Genomic DNA, 24,115 nt, shown 5'->3' on the forward strand with positions numbered 1-24,115 from the left:
CCACAAGCTCACTCAGAGATCGGGCACCCTTTCAAAATGGCAGCCCAATCGCTGAGTTCAGCTCCCCAATTCTAAAATAAATTTGAAGGTGGGCTGAACCGGTGAGAAACTCCCCAGGGCCCAATGACTAAGTGTCATTGAATAGCGGTGGGGAACATGTCATCAGAGCCGACTGAAAACTCCCTGAAAAACCCGCTACAAATGAACTTTAAAAATTTTCAGGAGAATCCCGGCCTGAAATATCTCCACATTTTCCCATTCTGAATTGAAAAAATAATGAAAATCGCTTATTGTCACAAGTAGGCTTCAAATGAAGTTACTGTGAAAAGCCCCTAGTTGCCACATTCCGGCACCTGTTTGGGGAGGCTGGTACAGGAATTGAACCGTGCTGGCCTTGTTCTGCTTTACAAGCCAGCTGTTTAGCCCACTGTGCTAAACCAGACCCTTATTCTGCTTGTCATTGACAGAGAATATTGCCCCATGGAGCTGTCACAGAGGATTTAGTGCAATGGAGAGGCAACCTGCAGGCTTTCAGTGTCACATATTACAGAAACCTTGTGAAATGTTGGTGTTACAGCACAAAGCAGCAGTAAGAGAGGTTTGCTGTTTGGGGACTTTTCTTTTTAGACAGATCATGGTGTGCAGTCATTGAAGGTCTGAGAATTATTCCATCAATGGGATAATTACTACATAATAAAGCATTTTAACAAAACCCTTGCAACAAATCCAAGTGATTCTGGTGTGCTACTTCCAAGATCTGTTTAAGTTACTCAGTTCAGTTTATTATAGAGAGTAATTTAAATGTCACAATTGCTGATGTACAATCCTTGGCCAGAGTCTGAAGAACAGTATAGACTGATCTTTGAAATACTGCTTGCAGAGAAAGTACAACCAGGGAAGTTTGCAGGAGATTAACAATGCCAGGCAGAATGTTTCACCGCAGATGAATGGCTGCCTTAGATATATAAGCAAATCAAGATGAAATAAGGCTTTTGACTTACAGGTAAGATGCAAATCACAGAGCCAATTATTCTTGGTGCTGCTCAATCAAAACACCAAAGGATACATTTTCTAGTCCAGTGGACAGGGCGATCAATTAGGCTGTAAAAACTGCCATTATACCACCTGATGGCATTGTTAGCAGTTTTCACATAGCATTGGTCAAAGCTGTGGAGGTTGCTATACCTCCCTCCACATGTGTTCCATCTCTTCTCGGCCAGAACTACACAGCAGGTCAATGCACTATGCTTCCCAGAAGACATCACACTGAAACAGGAACAGGTACAGGTGAGCAGTAGAACGCACAAAATGAAAGAGGGGGCTTGAACAGAATGGTCTGTCTACAAGCATACAAAGTGGCAAAGATTGGTGGGAGACTAGAGGACTGGAAAATCTTTAGGGGGCAACAGAAAGCAACTAAAAAAGCTATAAAGAAGAGTAAGATAGAGTATGAGAGTAAACTTGCTCAGAATATAAAAACAGACAGTAAAAGTTTTTACAAATATATAAAACAAAAAAGAGTGGCTAAGGTAAATATTGGTCCTTTAGAGGATGAGAAGGGAGTTTTAATAATGGGAGATGAGGAAATAGCTGAGGAACTGAACAGGTTGTTTGGGTTGGTTTTCACAGTGGAAAACACAAATAACATGCCAGTGACTGATAGAAATGAGGCTTTGACAGGTGAGGACCTTGAGAGGATTGTTATCACTAAGGAGGTAGTGATGGAGAAGCTAATGGGGCTAAAGGTAGACAAGTCCCCTGGCCCTGATGGAATGCACCCCAGAGTGCGAAAAGAGATGGCTAGGGAAATTGCAGATGCACTAATGATGATTTACCAAAATTCAGTAGACTCTGGGGTGGTCCCGACGGATTGGAAATTAGCAAACGTGACACCACTGTTTAAAAAAGGAGGTAGGCAGAGAGCGGGAAATTATAGGCCAGTGAGCTTAACTTCGGTAGTAGGGAAGATGCTGGAATCTATCATCAAGGAAGAAATAGCGAGGCATCTGGATAGAAATTGTCCCATTGGGCAGACGCAGCATGGGTTCATAAAGGGCAGGTCGTGCCTAACTAATTTAGTGGAATTTTTTGAGGACATTACCAGTGCAGTAGATAACGGGGAGCCAATGGATGTGGTATATCTGGATTTCCAGAAAGCCTTTGACAAGGTGCCACACAAAAGGTTGCTGCATAAGATAAAGATGCATGGCATTAAGGGTAAAGTAGTAGTATGGAGAGAGGATTGGTTAATTAATAGAAAGCAAAGAGTGGGGATTAATGGGTGTTTCTCTGGTTGGCAATCAGTAGCTAGTGGTGTCCCTCAGGGATCCTTGTTGGGCCCACAATTGTTCACAATTTACATAGATGATTTGGAGTTGGCGACCAAGGGCAATGTGTCTAAGTTTGCAGATGACACTAAGATGAGTGGTAAAGCAAAAAGTGCAGAGGATACTGGAAGTCTGCAGAGGGATTTGGATAGGTTAAGTGAATGGGCTAGGGTCTGTCAGATGGAATATAATGTTGACAAATGTGAGGTTATCCATTTTGGTAGGAATAACAGCAAACGGGATTATTATTTAAACGATAAAATATTAAAGCATGCTGCTCTGCAGAGAGACCTGGGTGTGCTAGTGCATGAGTCACAGAAAGTTGGTTTACAGGTGCAACAGGCGATTAAGAAGGCAAATGGAATTTTGTCCTTCATTGCTAGAGGGATGGAGTTTAAGACTAGGGAGGTTATGCTGCAATTGTATAAGGTGTTAGTGAGGCCACACCTGGAGTATTGTGTTCAGTTTTGGTCTCCTTACTTGAGAAAGGAAGTACTGGCACTGGAGGGTGTGCAGAGGAGATTCACTAGGTTAATCCCAGAGCTGAAGGGGTTGGATATACGAGGAGAGGTTGAGTAGACTGGGACTGTACTCGTTGGAATTTAGAAGGATGAGGGGGGATCTTATAGAAACAAATTATGGAGGGAATAGATAGGATAGATGCGGGCAGGTTGTTTCCACTGGCGGCTAAAAGCAGAACTAGGGGAAATAGCCTCAAAATAAGGGGAAGTAGATTTAGGACCGAGTTTAGGAGGAACGTCTTCACCCAAAGGGTTGTGAATCTAAGGAATTCCTTGCCCAGTGAAGCAGTTGAGGCTCCTTCATTAAATGTTTTTAAAGTAAAGATAGATAGTTTTTTGAAGAATAAAGGGATTAAGGGTTATGGTGTTCGGGTCGGAAAGTGGAGCTGAGTCCACAAAAGATCAGCCATGATCTCCTTGAATGGTGGAGCAGGCTCGAGGGGCCAGATGGCCTACTCCTGCTCCTAGGTATTATGTTCTTATGTTCTTATGTGCTTATGAGTGCCTGCAGAGTTAAATGGATGTGGAGAGTAGCTGCTGAGCAACCTGAGAGAAAATTTGTTTGACCACCTGGCTTTGAACTGTGTTTAACTTGCAACCACAAATTGGAATACAAACTGGGACTCGCTGAGAACCCCACACAGTAAGGCCTTAATTGTCCAAACACTGACTCAGGGCATTTCTTTCTGTTTTGGTTTGATTGTATCAGTAAATAGCCTAGCTATCCGGTAAAATAGATAGGGGAGATAGTCAATGTGCAGATAGCCTGAACAAAGAGTTCGGGTTGTTTTGTGTTGTTTTATTTCCTTCTTATTTTGAAGTGTCTCACTTGTATGAAACAATAAATGTACATTGATCATTCTGATTACTTGAATTCCTACTTAAGCTTCCCATCTACAAGATCCCAGCACAACACAACTTTCTCATCGCCATTCTCTTCTCCCACGCACTCTTGTACCATGGGTGCAAGTGCTTCTTCTGGATCCCCCCTCAGTGGGTTACCTTTATCTTCCTCTTTGTATCCAGTTCATTTCCAGAGTCTCAGGAAGAATGGACATTCTCGTCCTAGAACAACAGGATTAGGCAGCTTTTTCACCAGTGCCACTGTTCCATTAAATATACCCTCCTTGGTTGGTATTTCTAGGTGTGCAGCAGGACATGTCTTGGTATCCACATGGATACATGTTATGGAAATGGGGTGGTTCTCTCTTGTACTGCTGATGGTGGCTAAACCAGGAGTAACCAGTGTGACCAGGATTCCGGAGTCTAACAGAACCTCCACTTCCTGGTTTTGGATTCGGACTGGGCTGGCAGGAGGAGGTTGACTAGGATTTCCCAGGAGGATGATGATGGCATAACGTTGTTCAGTAGGGGTGGTTTCCACTTGCATTGGCTCATCTCTGGCAGGACAGTTCCATAAGATGTGGCTCTCCATATGTGTAACAGGTTCAGCTGTCTTTGTCTATCAATCCCCTTCTTGGTTCCAATGGATTCTGGTGCCTATTGAAGTCCCCAAATCCTGTGGCTCCTTTCCTCCATTCTGACTCTGGGGTCTGAAGAGATGGTTCTCTTTCCAAGATCTTGGTGGGCTTTCTTTTCACTAATGGTTCTTTCGGGTCTGGAAGTTTTCAACTATAGCATAATATCTTTCTGAAAGATCGACCAGGCCTTCTGCTTTCTCTGTGATGCCATCAGGGGATAGCAGTGAGTGTGATCTGCCGAGAGGAAATTAAACATACATGGAAGAAGGTTCCGCCCCTCCACATTCTGCCCAATGATGTGTTACACAGTCAAGATTCACCCTCCATATTTTTGATTGCACATCCTGCCATGAATCCTATACTCTGGCGAAGATGTCCTAAAATGCCAAAGTGGACAATCCTTGGCACATCCACATCCTCCTGCAGTATCTCCACATCATTACCTATCCTACTGGGAGCTGGATACCATTTCACCTCTTCCGCTCTCCACACTTTGCTTTCGGCTTCAAATTTATGTTGGGCACAATGGATTTTGATGGCCAGTTTCTTGTGCTTGGAAATGCTTAAACGCCCATTTCAAATATTTACAGCATTTGCAAAGGCTAAACAAAATTTTGGCTCCGCATTTTGGCACTTTTCTTTCTGTGGCTGTATCCCTTCAACTGTTTCCAGACGCTCCTCAAAGCCGGCTCAAACAATTTCATATTCCCTCCCTTTGGCGAGTTTCGAGCACAACTTCCAAATGGGCATGCAGACAACCATGGGCTTTAGTCAGAGCCAATTTTAGAAAATCCTAGTAGAGTCACCTGGCTTGAATTATTTGAGAAACTCCCCTTACACCCACAGAATACCTCCTTTTTGAAACAGTGGTGTCACGTTTGCTAATTTACAATCCACCGGGACCACCCCAGAGCTGCGTTCCGAAAGCTCGTGTTTGATACAAACCTGTTGGACTTTAACCTGGTGTTGTAAGACTTCTTACTGTGCTCACCGACAGAATAGTGAACAATGGTTTCTCCATGTCGGGAACTTGCCCTCATGCATGGACACTGGTTGTATTTTGTTTTAATTCACATGCTACACACTGAGCACACGCTGCATTTCGAAAGTGGGACTGTAATGGTTATGGTAAAGAGGCTGTTATGCCTACCTTATTCATGCCAGCTCACTGTATAACTCCCGCCCTGAATCCCTGCAATATTTTCTTTTTGAGTAATAATCCAATTCTCTTTTGAAGGCTCAAATTGAATCTGCCTTCACCAGGCCCTCAGGCATTGACTTTTACAGATGCACCATAGAAAGCATTCTTTCTGGTTGTATCACAGCTTGGTATGGATCCTGCTCTGCCAAAGACCGCAGGAAACTACAAAAGGCCATCAATGTAGCCCAGTCCATCACGCAAACCAGCCTCCCATCCATTGACTCTGTTTACAATTCCCGATGCCTCAGAAAGGCAGAAAGGAGATTTAAGGACCCCACGCACCCCAGACATACTCTCTTCCACTTTCTTCCGTCAGGAAAAAGATACAAAAGTTTGAGGTCACGTACCAACCGACTCGCGAACAGCTTCTTCCCTGCTGCCATCAGACTTTTGAATGGACCTACCCAGTATTAAGTTGATCTTTTCTCTACACCTTAGCTATGACTGAAACATTATATTCTGCAGCCTCTCCTTCCTTCCCTATGTACGGTCTGCATTGTTTGTACAGCATGCATAAAACAATACTTTTCACTGTACACTAATACATGTGACAATAATAAATCAAAATCAAATCATTGCATTGCAGGATCTGACTACCCACTGAAGTTTACCCTTGTGTTGCCATTGTTTCATTTGCCAATCACCTTAATTCTGTTTCCTCTGGTTGATCCTTCCACCGTTGAGAACAATGTTTCTCTCTGTACTCTGTCCAGTCCCTTCATGATCTGGAATACTCTATCAAATCTCCTCTGAATCTTTTCTCCACAGAGCACAGCCCAAGATACGCCAACCCATCCACATAACGGAAGCTCCTGATCTCTAGGAAAATTCCAGTGAATCTTTTCTGCAATCTCCCTAATGTCTTCTCATCCTTCCTAAAGTACGGTGCCTAGAAATGGGCACAGTGCATTAGCTGTAGCCGAACCAGTATTTTATAAAGGTTTATCGTAATTTCCTTACTTTTGCACTCTGTGCAAGATGCTGTACGCTTTATTAACTGCTTTCTCAATGTTTTGAATAAACTTCAATGATTTGTGTACTGATACCCCAGGACACTCTGCACCGCCATAAGGCATGAAACACAACAACTGGTGATGAAATGGAGAATAGTTTAAATTTACTGACTTCAACTCCTTTCCTTTTTTTGCCACAGGATCAATCGATTTGGGGGTTGAAGAGCTATTTGCTCATTATGAGGATTGGCAGTCTGGATGTAGCAGTTACCCACAAGAAGGCTAGACATGCACACCGTCTGGGAGCTGAAGGTCAGCAAATATTCAAGCAGCTCACAGAGGACGCATCTATGTTTGGTACAGCAGTGAGTGCACGCAAGAAATACTTCAAGACAAAGAAATGTGTGCTGATCAAATCGAATATCCAGAGTTGCCAGGAAGCCCATCATGGTCATACACCCTCAGAAATATGCCCAAATTATAGAGCTATCCATCGACTCACAGCACGGGCGTGATTCTCCCAAACCGGGAGAAATCGTGAGGCTGGCGTCAAAAACGGGCGGGTTTGACGCCAGCCTCCGCCCCCCCGACCGGGAACCGATTCTGGTCCCCGGTCGGGGCTAGCATGCCGTGAACTCCGGCATCGCGGGCTTAAGGAATTTCGTTAAGCCTGCTTGCCAGAGTTTGCGACGGCTGACGCATCACATGACGTCAGCCACGCATGCATGGATTGGAAGACTCCAACCCGCGCATGCGCGGATGACGTCATCGCGCATTTGCGTGAAACCCGCGCATGCGCGGGCCGGGATGCCCCTCAGCCGCCCCGCAAATGGGTACAGCTTGGCGGCGGAAGAACAAAGAGTGCGCGGGGTAAGTACCCGCTGCCCGCGATCGGTGGGCATCGATCGCGGGCCCATGGCACCCTTGGCACGGCCGTGGTACTGCCGTGCCAATCGGTGCCATGGTTCCCAAGATCGCAACTTTACGGCCGTTTTTACGAACGGTCAGACCAGGTGTGTTTGACGTTCCTAAAAACGGTCGTAAAGGGCTTGGACTTCAGCCCATCGGTCAGCTGAGAATCGCTGCTCGCCGTAAAAAAACGGCGGGCAGCGATTCGTGTCGGGAGGCAGGCGTGGGGGGGGGGGAGAATAGCGGGAGGGCGTCAGACCAGCGTGGCCGTAAAAATTTACGACCCCCGCTATTCTCCGCACCGTCGTGAGTGCGGAGAATCGCCCCCCACATGTCCAGTTCGAAGGAAAAAGTGTTCTCATGCTTAAAATGAAATCACTCTGCAAAGGTGTGCAGAGAAGGGGACTTTGTTGATTTGTTGTGTGAAGGAGTCTCTTCCTGTGAGTGAGGTACAGCAGGTACACCTTCATGAACAGAAAAACTCCAGATCATTGTTAGGTAGGCTCAGTTGAGATCATAGGTATCTGATTTTGACATGCAAGTATTTATATTGAGCGACTAACTCTACCATTGTTAATTTTCACAAATGTCTCTCACTCCTGTAACAAACACTCTTGAAGATTACAATTACAATTATTCCAGTTTGGGGAAATGCTCACAGTACCACGGCACTCCTAAAATGCAACATTGTCAGCTTCAAGTACTACATGAAGCAACATTCTCTGTTCAGGAAACTTTATGCACAGTGAGGAATACGAGTTATTCCTGAGGGAATCCCGCTGTTGGATCGTCATTTTGAGCAGGTGGCCCAATAGCGAGGTCCCGCGCCCGGCTGGCCAAGCTACCCACCGCATTTCAGACCAGCCCCACCTCCAAGTACAGGGGTGACCTGACCCGCCTGCCCTTCAGAGACCCCCTGAATAGGGGGACCCCCAAATAGAGACCACCCGAATAGGGGTACACACCTGCAAAGACCATCAGAAGAGGGGGACCTCTCCCCAGAGAACCCCTCAATTGGGAGGAACCCCTATCTCTTTGAAGTAGTTGATGTTTGTAAACATTGTGGTTACAACACTTTAGAATTACTCATCCATGAAGGGAGGTGAATGAAGCAAGGCTCACAGTTATGTTTGTGGAAGATGTCAATCACAGCCCACTGAGATAAATGAATGACTGGCTTACAGCTAAAGGATCTGAGATGTTTAAACACAGGTAACTGCTTTTCTCTTTCAAGGAGTGGATAAGTGGTGCTTCCTCTGTCTGAGCTAGCAGATGTCTGCCCAGGTGAGTGCAACAACAGTAATTTTTTTCACTGCCCCTGTCTGAACTGTTCTCTGGCTTTTAGACAAAGGTCTCTTTTCTGCTCTTTTCTGGGTTTGTCTGGGGTGGGGGTCCCTTTAGTTACGGGGTCTTTGTGGTGGTCCCTCTATTCAGGGGGTCTCTGCCTTTTTAGGGGTTTTTTGGGCGGGAATCTCTTTATTTAGGGGGTATCTGGGTTTGTGTGTGGGGGGGGGGGGGGGTTCTGGTTATGGGAGGGTGGCCATGTCTGACATTGTGGGGACTGAGGAGAATGGCCCTCAAGTGGACTTTGGGGGCAACCCCTTGGGCCACGGCAAGATCCACCACGTAGGGCCATGTTTGTCCATACCCAGGGAATATGGTGCCCAGCCCACTTAGTGGATGCAAATGGGTCATGAAGACCCATTAGCATCCATTTGCATCCTCCCGCTGGTGCCGGCGAGAACCCCGATTCTGCCACCAGTGGGCGCCAATCCCATTTTAACCCCTGAAGCCCGATTCTCCGCTATATCGGAAACCCTGCTACTGGAGGCGGGCAGAGGAGAATTTCACCAATGGTCAAATACAGAAGCCTTATGGGAATAAACCTATTCAATAAGCTTTGCTTCAAACTTGAATACCCCACTGCAGCATATGTCAATGTAATCAATGACGCACGCTAGACACAATGCTATCCTTCCTTATTTACCAGTTTTGGGGAGATTAAGGGGCACTATCATGCTCCTCGAGTTGACATACAAATTACGCCAGTTTCACAGAATTTGAGATGGGTGCCATTTGCAGTCCATGTTAAAGTGTCACATGGGGTTGAAATTAGTTAAAAGAGATGGTATCCTTCAGTGAATCAACTCATCGCTTTGGATATTGGACCTCATCATTGCATAATGGAAAAAAGATGGAATTAGACTGTGCATCCACCTTAAGGCGGTCAACAAAGCAACAATTCCGACATGTATCCAACGTTCCAAGAATTATCGGCATAATTTCATGGCTCCATAGTCTTGACAACATCTGTAGTACTGAAGACTTGTGATTCAAAATTAGATACACCCTAGCAAAGCTTGAACCAGTAGAGCTACAACTTTGACATCTACCCAACAACTTGGGAAATTGCCATCTGTGTTCTATCCAGAAGTAGCTGAACAAATGCAATCTGTCAATTACCTCCCCAACAGTCTACTCTCAAATATCAGGAAATCAATGGAAGATGCCATTGCTATCAAGCGGCACTTAACCTGCTCACTTATGCTCAATTTGGGTTCCATGACTGCCATTTGCCTCCAGACCTCATTGCAGCCTTGGTCCAAACATGGAAAAGAGCTGAATTCAAGAGTAAGCTAAGGGAAACAGACCTCGATATCAAGGCAGCATTTGACCGAGGTGGCATCAGGAAGCAACAGCAAAATTGAATTCAATGACACCAAAACTGCACTGCAGCGACTTGTAAAGCCTCTTTCAACAGCCCCTCCCAAACCCATGACCTGTATCACCTAGAAGGACAAGGGTATCAGATGCATGTGAACATCACCACATGCAAGTTCCCCTCCAAGCCCCACACCATCATGGCTTGGAAATATATTGCCGTTCCTTCACTGCCACTGGGTCAAAATACTCGAACTCCCTTCCGAACAGCACTGTGGATGTACTTACACCACAGAGGGACTGCAATATGTGATTACCACATGGCCATTAGATGTAAAGCATGCAGGAGTCTATCTTTATGTGGTATGTTCATTTAAGAACATAAGAACATAAGAACTAGGAGCAGGAGTAGGCCATCTGGCCCCTCGAGCCTGCTCCGCCATTCAATTAGATCATGGCTGATCTTTTGTGGACTCAGCTCCACTTTCTGGCCCAAACACCATAACCCTTAATTCCTTTATTCTTCAAAAAACTATCTATCTTTACCTTAAAAACATGTAATGAAGGAGCCTCAACTGCTTCACTGGGCAAGGAATTCCATAGATTCACAACCCTTTGGGTGAAGAAGTTCCTCCTAAACTCAGTTCTAAATCTACTTCCCCTTATTTTGAGGCTATGCCCCCTAGTTCTGCTGTCACCCGCCAGTGGAAACAACCTGCCCGCATCTATCCTATCTATTCCCTTCATAATTTTAAATGTTTCTATAAGATCCCCCCTCATCCTTCTAAATTCCAACGAGTACAGTCCCAGTCTACTCAACCTCTCCTCATAATCCAACCCCTTCAGCTCTGGGATTAACCTAGTGAATCTCCTCTGCACACCCTCCAGCGCCAGTACGTCCTTTCTCAAGTAAGGAGACCAAAACTGAACGCAATACTCCAGGTGTGGCCGCACTAACACCTTATACAATTGCAACATAACCTCCCTAGTCTTAAACTCCATCCCTCTAGCAATGAAGGACAAAATTCCATTTGCCTTCTTAATCACCTGTTGCACTTGTAAACCAACCTTCTGTGACTCATGCACTAGCACACCCAAGTCTCTTTGAACAGCGGCATGCTTTAATATTTTATCGTTTAAATAATAATCCCGTTTGCTGTTATTCCTACCAAAATGGATAACCTCACATTTGTCAACATTGTATTCCATCTGCCAGACCCGAGCCCATTCACTTAACCTATCCAAATCCCTCTGCAGACTTCCAGTATCCTCTGCACTTTTCGCTTTACCACTCATCTTAGTGTCATCTGCAAACTTGGACACATTGCCCTTGGTCCCCAACTCCAAATCATCACCATTTATATGGTTTCTGCATGTAGCAGGCACTAAATGCCAAATGAATTGGCTATATTTATCAGTATGAAGCCCAAAATTGCTTGCTGTTCACAATACATAAAGCTAGCCTGCACTGTTTAAAGCCAGCCTGCACCTCTTAAAGTAAGGTGCATTGCGTCTAGAGCAGGTACTGAATGTTGTCTTTGGATCTGTCCTTGGAAACACAGTAGAGTAGATGAATATGGATGGGAAGAAGCACCTACGTTTTCTGATGTCACGTTGTATGTCTTTTTGGACTAATTGGAAAGAAGTGAAGATGTCCAAAGATGTTCAGGTTAAGTGAACTGGCCATATTAAACTGCCCCTTAGTGTCCAAAAATGTGTCGGTTAGGTTACAGGTTGCGGGTGGGCCTGGGTAGGGTGCCCTTTTGGAGGGTCAGTGCGGATGCGATAGGCCAAATGGCCTCCTTCTGCACAGTTGGGATTCTATGATTCTATGTCCTCAATCCACAGGAGGCATTCCAGAGAAGCTAATGAGAACAAATAGCTATGGAGGTCAATGCCTGGAATCCAGCTGTGAACACCTGGATGTAATGCCACAAGAGGTTCACATAAGTGGTCAAGATGACTGAATGCATCTTCAAATGCCGTATCCTCCCAACTACACCGCTAGCCTCAGTCGTTGCTCAAATCACAGCTCCATTATTAGCAGGAATCACAATCAATCAGAACTTGAACTGAACATACAGATGTGTAATTTCATGCCCACACGCATTTAGCACTGCTGGAAGCCTTAAACCAACACTTCACAGCTTGCACAAACTGGCAGCTATTCATTCAGGACATCCACACCATATAAACACATTGCTCTGCATTCAATGGGCTGCATTTAATGGCTGTAGCATTGGTTTGTTTACTGGCTAAAGAGTTGGTTGCAACCTCGCTGTGGCCATTTCTGGGAGCATGGATAGAATTAAATCCCAATCAGGTTCTTACCTGCCTGCCATCAGGGTTCCCACAGCCTTCAGGCCAAGAATACAGACTTCAAAAGCTGCCAGCCAATCAGAAGCCTGGTAGCCCTACCGTACCAGCAGTGCCACTGCAGTAGGCGGAGGTCAAGAAGAAAACATGGACGCTTGGAGGAGGAGTAAGAGAGAAGCCCACTGGCACATGCCTGACTGGGCCCAGTAAGGAGAAGGGGAGGACAGGATTTGGTGTGGACGTCAGGGGGGAACACCTGCGTGGGCAACCCTTGCTGGTCATGGAGACCTCTCTGGAGCAGAGTACATCAAACCTCCCAGAAATCAGGCAGGCCGCTAGGGTATACCATTCATTGACCCCCTTAAGGGCCTCAGTTGGCTTAGGGACATGAAGGCTGGCCCCGACCTTCTCGACCCCTGACTTAATTAGAGTGAGTTAGGAAGTCAACAGGTCCTTCACCTCATGTCCTCATGTGCGATTAAGCAGCAACCACCAACACCACCAACCCACCAACCCCCATGGCACCCCCCCCCCCCCCCCCCCACCTCTCCCATGTGGGAGAGAGTGGGCCTTAAATTCCATCTACTAACACACTTCCCTCTCTCTCTCGCAGAGGAAGGTGAAATATAAAAAGAACAAGTGGAGACAAACTGCCATTGCTGAGGTGTAGCCGGCAGCAAGCCTGCATCCTGTATAAGGGGACAGTATCATCTATGTAAACCCTCCTTCTCAGGTCCTAGGTCCTCCTCAACGCACAGTCTCTGCTGACTTATTACTTGCAGATGATGTAAGCATGCAGCTCTTACTCCCCCCTCTCCACACCACAACCCACCCCTGAGCCTTTTCCTTTCTGATACCCAGATTTGTGCAAGCAGAGCAGACAGTGGGGGAATAGCAAGAAGAAAGTGGTGCTGAAGATACATTCTTACTTGGTTTCTCACTCGCAGACACCCGCTCAGATACTGACATTACATTGATCCTAGAGGAGAAATGAAAGATGGGATCTGCACATCGTGAGACAATGCAGACAAGTGCCCAGCAGCCAGAACCATGTGAAAGAGAAAGTCAGGTCATGCACAAGGTCTGTCCCTGAGGACTCAGATGAGGACTCCAGGCTACAGAAGGTTGCTAATGTTCATACATAACAAAATGCCTGGCATGTTGAGAAGCCTATCAGGAAGCCACATTCAATGTCAGTGGACTCAGAGCAGCCCCACACCACTTGGGACCTGGTGTTTTGTAAAGCTTGAAACCCTAAATTCTCCTCTGGAAGCAGTGGTTAACTCCATGAGCACACTTGTGGATCCAAACGTATGCTGTCTTTGTGGAGAGAGGAACAAAGTTAATGTTTCCCTCCCACTGACCTTTCATCAGGATTCAGGTCATCAACCTGAATTGTTAACTCTGGGCCTGCTTTAACGAGACAGAAACAGAGTCCCATTTTGGGCGCGTTTAACAGGGTATCTCAGCGTCTGCAGCAACGAGAACAACACCGCTATTTAACGGCACTTTGCCATGTTTTATGGCCACAGTGAGGAACAGCCCGCTAAGCCACACTTACATAATTTCCTGCACTGACAAGCAGTATCTAAGCCCCGACACTGCATCCAACTTATTTCTTACGGAATCTTCGAGCCCTCCTTCACCCCACCTCTTCAGAGCAAGGCACCCCCAGGCTAGTCCTTGGCATGGGAAACCTGGCACCGGGGTAACTTGGCACTGCCAGCCTGGCACCATGGCAGTGCCCCGCCAGCCTGGAAGTGCAACCTGGGCAACCTGGCAGCACTGCCAGGGTGACTAGATGGAAGTGTTAAGGTGCCAGGCTGGCAGTGCCAAGGTGCCCAGGTGTCAGCGGGACTGCAAGTGTACCATCCTGCCTAGAGCCTGACCACCCAGGGGTCTCTAATGTCCTGGGGACCCCCAGGTGCAGTTACACTTGGTCCAAGTTTATAGAAACCAGTGCTAAATGGCACCGCGGCAAGGTCTCCCAGGCTAGGCCATTAGTTCCCAGGCCCGGGGAGAATCCAGCGTAATGGCTCACTTAAGTATGTTAATCTGGATCTCACCCAGCAAGGGAGAGATTCAGATTGTGATGTCTCACGAGATTTAATGAAATCACACAAGGCTTTTCGAGCATTGCGAGTCTCGCGAGAAGCCTCTCGCAATATTCAACAGCCTCGTCGTGTCACCAAGTCGGGCGTGATGAGGCCATTAAATCGCAACCTCTGTTTCTCATTCCACAGATCCTGCCACACCTGCTGAGTATTTGCAGTATTTTGTGTCACTATTTTAGATTTCCAATATCCGCAGTATTTTGCTTTTATGCAATGTCTGATGGCCTATGTCTCAGGCTCCGTTGCAGAACAACGGGCTTCCACCAGAAAACCGAGTGCCTCAATGGAAGCTTACACTGAAGTCAACAAGGTCAGCTTAATGCTGTCATCATGGCAGCAGATAGTAGTGTTCTAAAAGGTTTGGAGGGTGTCACAGCAGCCCAGCAATCTGTCCTCCAAAGGATTATTAGGATTTCTGAGGTACCAGACTGGGGAGTGGCAGTGGCTCCAAAGAGTGCAAACCTGTTGTCCCCTTTCAGGAATAGAGCATTTGTCTTCTGCTCCTGCCACTTCACCCACTCCAGCTGACTGCTGTTGCCCATGCCAAGGTGGTGTCTTCTCCACTGAAATTCAGCAGCCTGTCACCACGCATGTTACTGCTACTGGGGGGAAACTGCCCTCGAGCACGCGGACAGGCTAAGACATATGGAAGACAAGCACTGAGGAATGAACAAATGTAATTTGTGAACACTTGCATGTAATATGACCTGATTTCATTTATAAATTTGATTTAGAAGGCTTACTGTGAAGGCTTTTAAATTTGCATTATGACCAGCAGGCTGATGAAATGGTCAGCTTCAGATTGTGGGGCAATTGATGAATGAGGAAATAGGGTTGTGATTGCTGGTATTATTGAAAGAGTGTGAGCCCTTCACGACCAGCCCTGGCAAAAAGGTGCTCCCTTCTTCTTCTTCCTCCTCCTCTTCCTCCTCTGGCTCCTCAGCCTCTTGCTTGATTGTCTGATAGAGGAAAGTTTGCAGTATTGCCCTCAGCAGTCAACATTAAGACCACTGTTTGATATATATTACCTGACATATATGACCTATAGAAATACAGGGCATCATTTCAGAATTTGCAGATATCACAATATTTGGAAACATATTAAACAGTAAGGAGAGTACTTCAGGATACATGCTTCATGGACTGGAGAAACAGGTAGACACAGGGAACGTGCAATTTAACACGGAGAAGTATGAAGTGATATATTTTGATTGGAGGAAAGAGGAGAGACAATATTAACTAAATGGTACAGGAACAGAAAGACCTGAGGATATATCTATGCACAACCGATAGCAGGACAAGTTGTGAACATCTCTTTAAAAAAAATCCTGACAAGATCCCTGACATGATAAACAGAAGGATAAAGCAAAAAAGCAAGGAAAGATATGTTGAACTTTTGGACCCAGGTGGCAGCAGCTGTGTTAAGGTACCACCCTGCCCAGAGGCCGACTACCCGAGGGCCTCAAGAGACCCTCCCCAGGTACCATTCCGCATGGTCCCCGGTTTGTGGGGACCAGTACTGAAGGGCACCCAGCTGGGCTCTCCCAGTGGAGGCCAACAGATGCCGGGTGACCATTCGAGCCGGCGAAGGCAGAGGTAAGTCAGCTTCTGAGCTGACTTCACTCTGTGAGACTGGATCCTGCTCATTGTAGGCAGGATCCAGATCGTGATGTCTCGCGAGATCTGGTTAGATCTTGCGAGGCATAACGGCTGTCAGGAAGCCTGGGGAAGGCCTCTACCGGCCACGCTGGGCCCCCAGCAGCAACACGGCCGGTAGATCGCTCCCATTGTTTTGAATGCAGAAGGTTGCCTGGGGTGTAGATCATTTATGAGGGAGTATGTTTGGTCCTAGCTAAGCAGGCCATGAGACATGTTAGTGGAATACAGATGATGTAATTAATGGGAGGAGCCATGTCTGCCTCTAGTTTTGCAGGCTGTTCAAAGGATTTTATACTGAAAAGCAGTATGCCATAGGATTTGAATCTGACAAGACTGAAGGATTTTTAGGTTTCTGAAAGGGTCTCTCTCTCCAAAGGTCTACACAGATAAGCAAGTAACCCTTTTTTGTTAACTTTATTCGTAAGTGGGTTTTGAACTGCACTGGGTTGCTTTCATGGAATATATATCGAGGCAGGTGTAGATAGTGGGCTAAAGTTTTTTTTTCCTTTTATTTAAGAACTATTTAACTGTTAATTGTAAAGCTATTTATTTGAAGTTAATGTGGTTAACTCTGTGTTTAAATTAAAGTTTCTTTCAAATTAATATACCTATTGGTCAGAGTCATCAATCCTTCCCTCACAGTTTGGGGTTCCTTGTCCAGTATCCTCACAAAAGTTGAGGTCTGGTTCAGTATCCTGACAATTGGAAAATACCGGCTTGACTATAGGGAAAGGGCAAGAGAATGGGACTATTTGGGTTGTTCTTTCAAAGATCTGGCACAAGTACACTCGGTCAAATAGCCTCCTTCTGTACTGTATCAATCGACTATTCCATGATTACATGGCCTCAATTTCCTCAATGGCATAAATGTCATGGGATATCAACATTTATTGAGAATTTCCTCAGCAAACATGGAATGTAAAATACAGTGAGCAACAAGCAGAAATCAGTGTAAACAACAAAGCAGAAGGAAAACATGGAACTTGTATTATGCTTAAAAATTAGGGGCAAGATCCTCTGGTCCTGCTGGTAACGCATCATTACCCACGGGATTCCCAGCAATGTGAGGTGGTTTTAATGGGAAATCCCATTGACAACTGCGGGAGGAGAGAATTCCGCTGCCAGCAAATTCCACACCGCTAAATTCTCCATCCTCGCTAGCAGAGGTTGCGGGGCGGGCCTGCGAAGGAAAATCCCGGTCCAGAGCAGACACAGTAGCACAGTGGTTAGCACATATGCCTCACGGCACCCAGCACAGGGACCCGGGTTCGATTTTGAGCTTGGGCGACTGTCTGTGCGGAGTCTGCACTTTCTCCCCATGCCTGCGTGGGTTTCCTCTGGGTGCTCCAGTTTCCTCCCACAGTCCAAAGATGTGCAGGTTAGGTGGACTGGCCAGGCTAAACTGCTCCTTTGGGTGGGGTTGCAGGAATTGGGCAGGGATTGGGCCTAGGTGGGGCCTTTCAAAGGGTCGGTGCAGCATTGATGGGCTGAATGGTCACCTACTACATTGTAAGGATTCTATAATTCTAGATCATTAAAGCTATTAAGCTATCATTCATGGCTGTCAGGCATCATATTTCAAAAAGTGTAATCATGGAAGCTTTGAAACTCTTTAACTATCTCATTGTAGCTTTTTTATTACTTTATTACTTACATTCTCAAAAAGAAAGCAGACAGGCATAGACTGGGTTTTGCTTTTGATTCTGTTAATCAGTCATTCACTTAAACAGGCTTCATCGTATCAGCAATCCCAACATGGATATTTTTAAGAAACAATGCAAGACCACTTACTTGACTGTATATGGAATGTATATTAAATGTAGTTGGCTGTTCCTAGTTCACCTCCTATTTTAAGAGCAATAATTTTCTTTACTAGCAGTTTGATCGACCTTTATCTGAAAAGAATGCACTCACTTGCACAGTCCATTCTCTGGTTCCTCAAGTCCAAATCTTTCATCGAAGGTCAGCTGTATTTGCATATTCTCATCAGCTGCTATTAATCTCCACACTAGCACCACATTCCGAGGGTAACTCTGAGGAAATCGTGGACTCTGCACAAATCCATCCTCTGATATTGTGATAATTTTTTCATGCTGATGATCATGTACTCCTAATTTAATTAGAAAAAAGCCAATGTAATTGTAAATTTAAAACAAAGGGAATTTAAATCTCAGCCATGACCAATTGCCTTTACGTACTTAATTTTGTCAGTAATAAACTAGTCTGACATACTGAACACAAATCTCACAACAACGAACCAATAAATCATAATGGCACAAGAGAACCAGCACCCTAATGAAATATTTATCAACTGGAACTCATTCAACCATTCTCTGCACCATAACATTTTTAGCAAGTATGTGGGGCCAGTACTTTCATCACATTCTTGGTGACAGCTTACAAAACATTGAAAAATAAATAACACATACGGTTAGGATTTTCAGGCACTTCTTAAGTAGAAAAATACATTTGTTCTCCTTCCTACTGTTTTGAAGGTTGAAGGGGAATGGCGCTCGGTTACGATGTTCGTTTGGAGAGCCAGTGCAGCCAAGATGGGCCAAATGGCCTCCTTCTGCGCTGTAACAATTCTGTGATTCAGAGTTCCTACAATGCGCACAGGACTCTTTTCAAGCCCAGTATGTCGGAATGCCAACAAGGGAAGATTCACCGCAGGATCTCGTAATGGGGAATGATCCAGGACAGATAAGAGAAAGGAAAGTCTGCATTTGGTGTGACATAAGAAGTGCACTTTAAGAAAATAACTGAGAGAAATGGTGGAATCGAGACACTGAGAACAGATCTTGGAAAAATATAATGGGCAATTAAATTGGAAATCAATAATTTAGAACAGCAATGGGAAACATTAAAGACAGTGGTCAGAGTACAGGAAAAATATATTTCACTAGAAAAAGAAGAGACTACACCTTAATCAGCAACCATGGATGAATAAAGACATAAGTGAAAAATAGAGGGAAAGGAAAGAGGCAAGCACTAAGAGAGTAATTTAAATAATAACAAGGGAACCGGCAGCAAGGAGCTCATGCTATTCTCAGACTTAGGGGTCGGGATTCTCCGATCGCCGACACCGAAGTCGAGTTCACTGATTGGCCAGAGAATCCCTGTTTATGCTGGATTCGGGGGCGTTTTTTGCGATGCTCCCCCCCTCAAAAATGGCATACGAGTACGCCGCACACCATCGGGAAAGCCTCAGGTTGTCACCTGAGGCCCTCCCCCGATGCTCCGTCCCTAATGGGCCTAGTCCCCACCGAGGACCTCGCGTGGCAGTTGCGGACTGTGTCCAGTGTTTATGGACTGACCTCATTAACACTACACCCCTGTATGCTTCATCCGATGCCGGTGCTTATGTAGTTACTTTGTATACCTTGTGTTGCCCTATTATGTATTTTCTTCTATTCCCTTTTCTTCCCATGTACTTAATGATTTGTTGAGCTGCTCGCAGAAAAATACTTTTCACTGTACCTCGGTACACGTGACAATAAACAAATCCAATCCAGTGCCACATTCGGGGGCGGGGGGTCGGGGAGCCATTCCGCTGGCAGGTGTGCCATCATTGGGGGGTGGGGGTGACTGGTGGGAGGTGGTCCAGGGGTGGCGAGGCTGGTCATAGGGGGCAATTTTTGGCAGGCCGGGTCCACACGCAGCCAGCGTAATGATGCACGTTCCAGCCGCCGCAAGCCGCCACCATGAGCACGCGCAGCCACGGACCCGGCCATTCTCCGACTGTATCAGCAATTAAAGCGCAGGCTTTACGCTGCGTGGTTGCTAGCCCCCCACTGGATGGAGGATCGGTGCAGGGGCGGCGGCGACTTTCTGGTTGTAAGACCAGACCGACCCTGCGGACATAGCCGCAGGATCGGAGAATCCAGCCCCTGGTCTCCCATGGAAGAAAATGATGGGAGAAGGGAAAAAGGTCAGAGCTACTAGCACTGACCTTGCAGGATTCTCACAAAGCCCGAAACGTGAGTAAGGATAATCACTCTGATCCCAGTAAACAGGACGGGACAGTGGGGGCATCCCCAGGGAGAAGGGGGCCATCAAGATGCCCCTCAAAAAAGACTCCAGCACCAGGCAACCCACTCCACCAACCAGAACCACCCAGGAGAAAAGCCTAGATCACATTAAAACAACCATTCAAGTGGACTCACTCTAAACAACCCAAACGCTGAAACCCAGCCAGCCTGAACATGGCCAGGGTTATGCTGCACCTCCAAGTAGCTGAGGGTAAAAGCAAGAATAAAGTGAGAGATGTAACAGAGGTCTCAGCCTCTAGGAATTCCAAAAGAGAGGAAAAGAGGGTGGCACGGTGGCACAGTGGTTAGCACTGCTGCCTCTCAGCGGCAGGGACCCGGGTTCCATTCCGGCTTTGGGTGACTGTCTGTATGGAGTTTGCACATTCTACCTGTGCCTGCGTGGGTTTCCTCCGGGTGCTCCAGTTTCCTCCCACAGTCCAAAGAAGTGCAGGTTAGGTGAATTGGCCATGCTAAATTGCCCCTCAGTGAAAAAAGATGCGTAGGTTAGGTGGGGTTATGGGGTTACAGGGATAACGCCCAGGTCTGGTGCTCTTTCAGAGAGTCAGTGCAAACTCACTGGGTCGAACGATCTCCTTCTGCACTGTAGGAATTCTGTGGTTCTAACCCTCGGATCTAATCACACGAATAATAGAGAAACAGTGTTCAATCCAAACCCCATATCTCTCAGGCAGATGTCCGACCGATGCAAATGAGGGAGAGAACCAACGACCCAAACAACAAAGGGGCATCTCACCTACCCCAGGGAAAACAAACACGGTCTCTATTCAGTGCGGTTGTCCCTCTTTGCTACACCGCTCTATTGTCTCTATTGTCACCGCTCTACACCACACAGCTGGGGGAGGGGTCATACCCAACCCACAGCACCCTCCTCAAAGGTGCCTGAAGGAGGACAGCCCTGATACCTGGGGACAACAGGATTCTGACTGCTCCGCCAAGCTTCGTATAGCCAAGCACCATGAAAAATAAACACTGGAAATGATGTCCCTAGGACCTTTCACTCAACCCCAAACCGATAATCCACCAAGCCTGCACCAAATCAACCCCATCTCGGACAGGGTACCAGCCGTCGGCGGTGGGGGGGAGGGGGGGCGGGGGGGGGAGAGCTTCAGAGGAAAACGAACTATCAAGACAGCCATCTATTGGACTTCCTGAGAGAGAGGGCCGGTCCTCCTCCCCATCCCGCAAGAGTACCACCTCTCCCTTCTGCCAGCCTAAACTGTGGTGATATGCCTGTGAATGATACTGTATATATTAGTAATGCGACCTCCAACCAGCTGGTGGCGTCAGACATATGACATCTGACTCTCGCCAGTTGGTAATGAGGGATACCCCAGGACAGTCACACATAGGTTAGTTCCAGGAGAGTAAATGAATATCAAATAGTAACCGAATCTGTATAGCATTCTGGTTGTTACCTTTTCACGTGTTAATCAATAAAGCATCATTCTAGTTAAGTCACCAGCAGTTCTGTTGAATTATTGCAAAGGCAAGTCACAGAACACAACATAGACCAGAACCAGGACCAGAACCATAATCACCCAGATTAGAGAAGAGATAAGAGGGGAGGACCAAACCTATTTGCGGAAACAACCACCATACAAAGGAGACCCAGGGCCATCCTCATCCTGCATCCTCAAGCACGGATACCTATTCCACCTCAGACTAACTGCTCTCATAATAGACAAGATGCTCTGCAAGCTCCAAAAGTGCCAAAAACAGCTGAAGAGAAAAACCCATGTCAGGGAAAAAGACAAACTAGACCGGAAGGAAGCGTCAAACAAATCCCTCTCTTCCCCAGGATAACAAAAGTCTCTCCAGATCGATGAAGGATAAAGGCACGGATTCTTAAATTTAGAACAAGAAGGAAAAGGAAAAAAAAATGAAATGGATTAGCTCTAACTGGAGAGGCTTTAACCTAAAGGAGGCTTGGGAGTGTTCAGGTGATGGGAGATTTAAACAAAGAAATTGAGACAATAGAGCGGTGTAGCAAAGAGGGACATGAAGAGTGTTATGCACTACATGTGCTGTCTGGTTTGCCATACTTGGCAAGCCAGTATATTATGAGATCACAGGATCCAGGTCTTCTGGTCAGTTAGATAGCTGAAGCAATAAAGGATAGTTGCAATGTTAATAATCTTTTTTGCCTACATGTGCACTGATCAACCTTGAAAGGTGCCAGGACTAAAAACAGGACAAACTGGCGACGAGGATGAAGGACTTTGCAGTAACACCACTTGAAATGAAAATGAAAATTGCTTATTGTCACAAGTAGGCTTCAACTGAAGTTACTGTGAAAAGCCCCTAGTCGCCACATTCTGGCGCCTGTTCAGGGAGGCTGGAAAAGTGAAGCTAAAGCAAGGAAACTTGATTGCTTAACTGAACCGCATGTTGGATTGTATTACACAGCATGAAATGGTTGGCAGTCAAATACAGGAACCTGCAGAGTTTGGGAAAAAAAGAAAACTGCAAACTTCAAAAAGAAAAGAAAACTGCAGAGTATCGTAAAATAAAAATTGCAACTGCTCAGAATAAAACACGGGACATTAAAAAAAGTCACAATAATAAAGAAGTAGTAAAAAGAAATTACAAGGGGAAAAAAGGCTCCCGATGAAACCACAGGCCCACCCCAACGTCCAAAGTATAGGAGATATAGAAAGTGAAAGTTCTGCCAAGTAAAAAAGTAAACAACAATGGGCGCGATTTATTTTTTAAAATAAATTTAAAGTATCCAATTATTTTCTTTTTCCAATCAAGGGGCAATTCCGTGTGGCCAGTCCGCCTACCCTGCACATCCTTTTGGGTTGTGGGGGTGAGACCCATGCAGACATGGGGAGAGTGTGTGAACTCCACACAGACAGTGACCTGGGGCCGGGGTCGAACCCGGGTCCTCAGCGGCGTGAAGCAGCAGTGCTAACCACTGCACTATCAAGCCGCAGGATGTGATTTAACGGAAATGAAATAGAGCAAATATAGCTGGGTATTTACCGGCGCTCGCAGTGCCAAGTACGAACCCGTTATTAAATGGGACTCTGCTTCATTCCGGGGCCTCAGTGATGGAGGCTCCGCTGAGGTCGCACTTCGTCCCATTTTCTGCACTAGCAAGCTTGCCAGAACAAGAGATCGGGGTGCCATTCTCTAGACTCCCCCACCGTGACCTTCAAACACCCACAATGTCCCAACTCACCTATAAGGGGGTCATCAGCCGCCCACACCCCACTTCATAAGAGCACCCATGGGCCGGTTCCCCAGTGTGGGCAAAATTGGCACCTGGGCACCACCAGCCTAGCACTGTGGCGGTTCTCGTGCCATCCTGGCAGTGCTATTTGGGCAAATAGGCAATGCCAGGGTAGCACCCGGGTGGCACTGTCGGGATGCCCAAGTGGCACTGCCATGGTGGCAGCCTGGCAGTGCCAAGGTGGTATTAGCAGTGTCTCGGTACCACCCTGCCCAGACGCTACCACCCCCCCCCCCCAAAGTGGCGTTCTTCCTGGTCCACATTGGTGGAGACGAGTGCTGAACGGCGCTCGCTCAGAATTTCCAAGGCTGGGGGGGGTTAGCCTTGGGTAACTCTGGCGACAGCGCATTCAAGTGAGCCTGACTGCACACGTGAATATGCTAATTTAGCTATCGCCCATTGTGGGTGGGATCCCATATCGCAACATCTTGCGAGATCCCTTTGGATGTCACAAGGGGTGACGAGCCAAGTAAACCCCACGAGAGGCGTTTCGCGAGATTTAACTGCCGCGTCCCAAGTCAGGCGCAGCGAGGCCGTTAGATCGCGCCCAACCTCTTGAATTGACCAGAAAATAAGAGTAGAGATTGCTGCTGTGTTTAATACAGCAACAAAGACATTTTCAGAGAGCAGCCATGTTGCCGGTGAGCCTTCCAAAACCTGGAAAACTCATATCAGTGACAGCTGAC

General features: G+C 46.5%; 1 protein-coding gene across 1 annotated transcript in view; it reads right to left on the reverse strand.

Annotated features, from left to right (window-relative positions):
* pdgfc (platelet derived growth factor c) overlaps window positions 1-24,115 on the reverse strand; it is a 429,023-nt gene that overhangs the window by 262,184 nt on the left and 142,724 nt on the right. The window contains exon 2 of the mRNA XM_038792293.1: window positions 18,057-18,252. Coding sequence (XP_038648221.1) covers window positions 18,057-18,252 — 196 coding nt within the window. The remainder of the gene's footprint in view (window positions 1-18,056; window positions 18,253-24,115) is intronic.

This window comes from Scyliorhinus canicula, chromosome 3, assembly GCF_902713615.1.
Source record: "Scyliorhinus canicula chromosome 3, sScyCan1.1, whole genome shotgun sequence".
Lineage (NCBI taxonomy): Eukaryota > Metazoa > Chordata > Chondrichthyes > Carcharhiniformes > Scyliorhinidae > Scyliorhinus > Scyliorhinus canicula.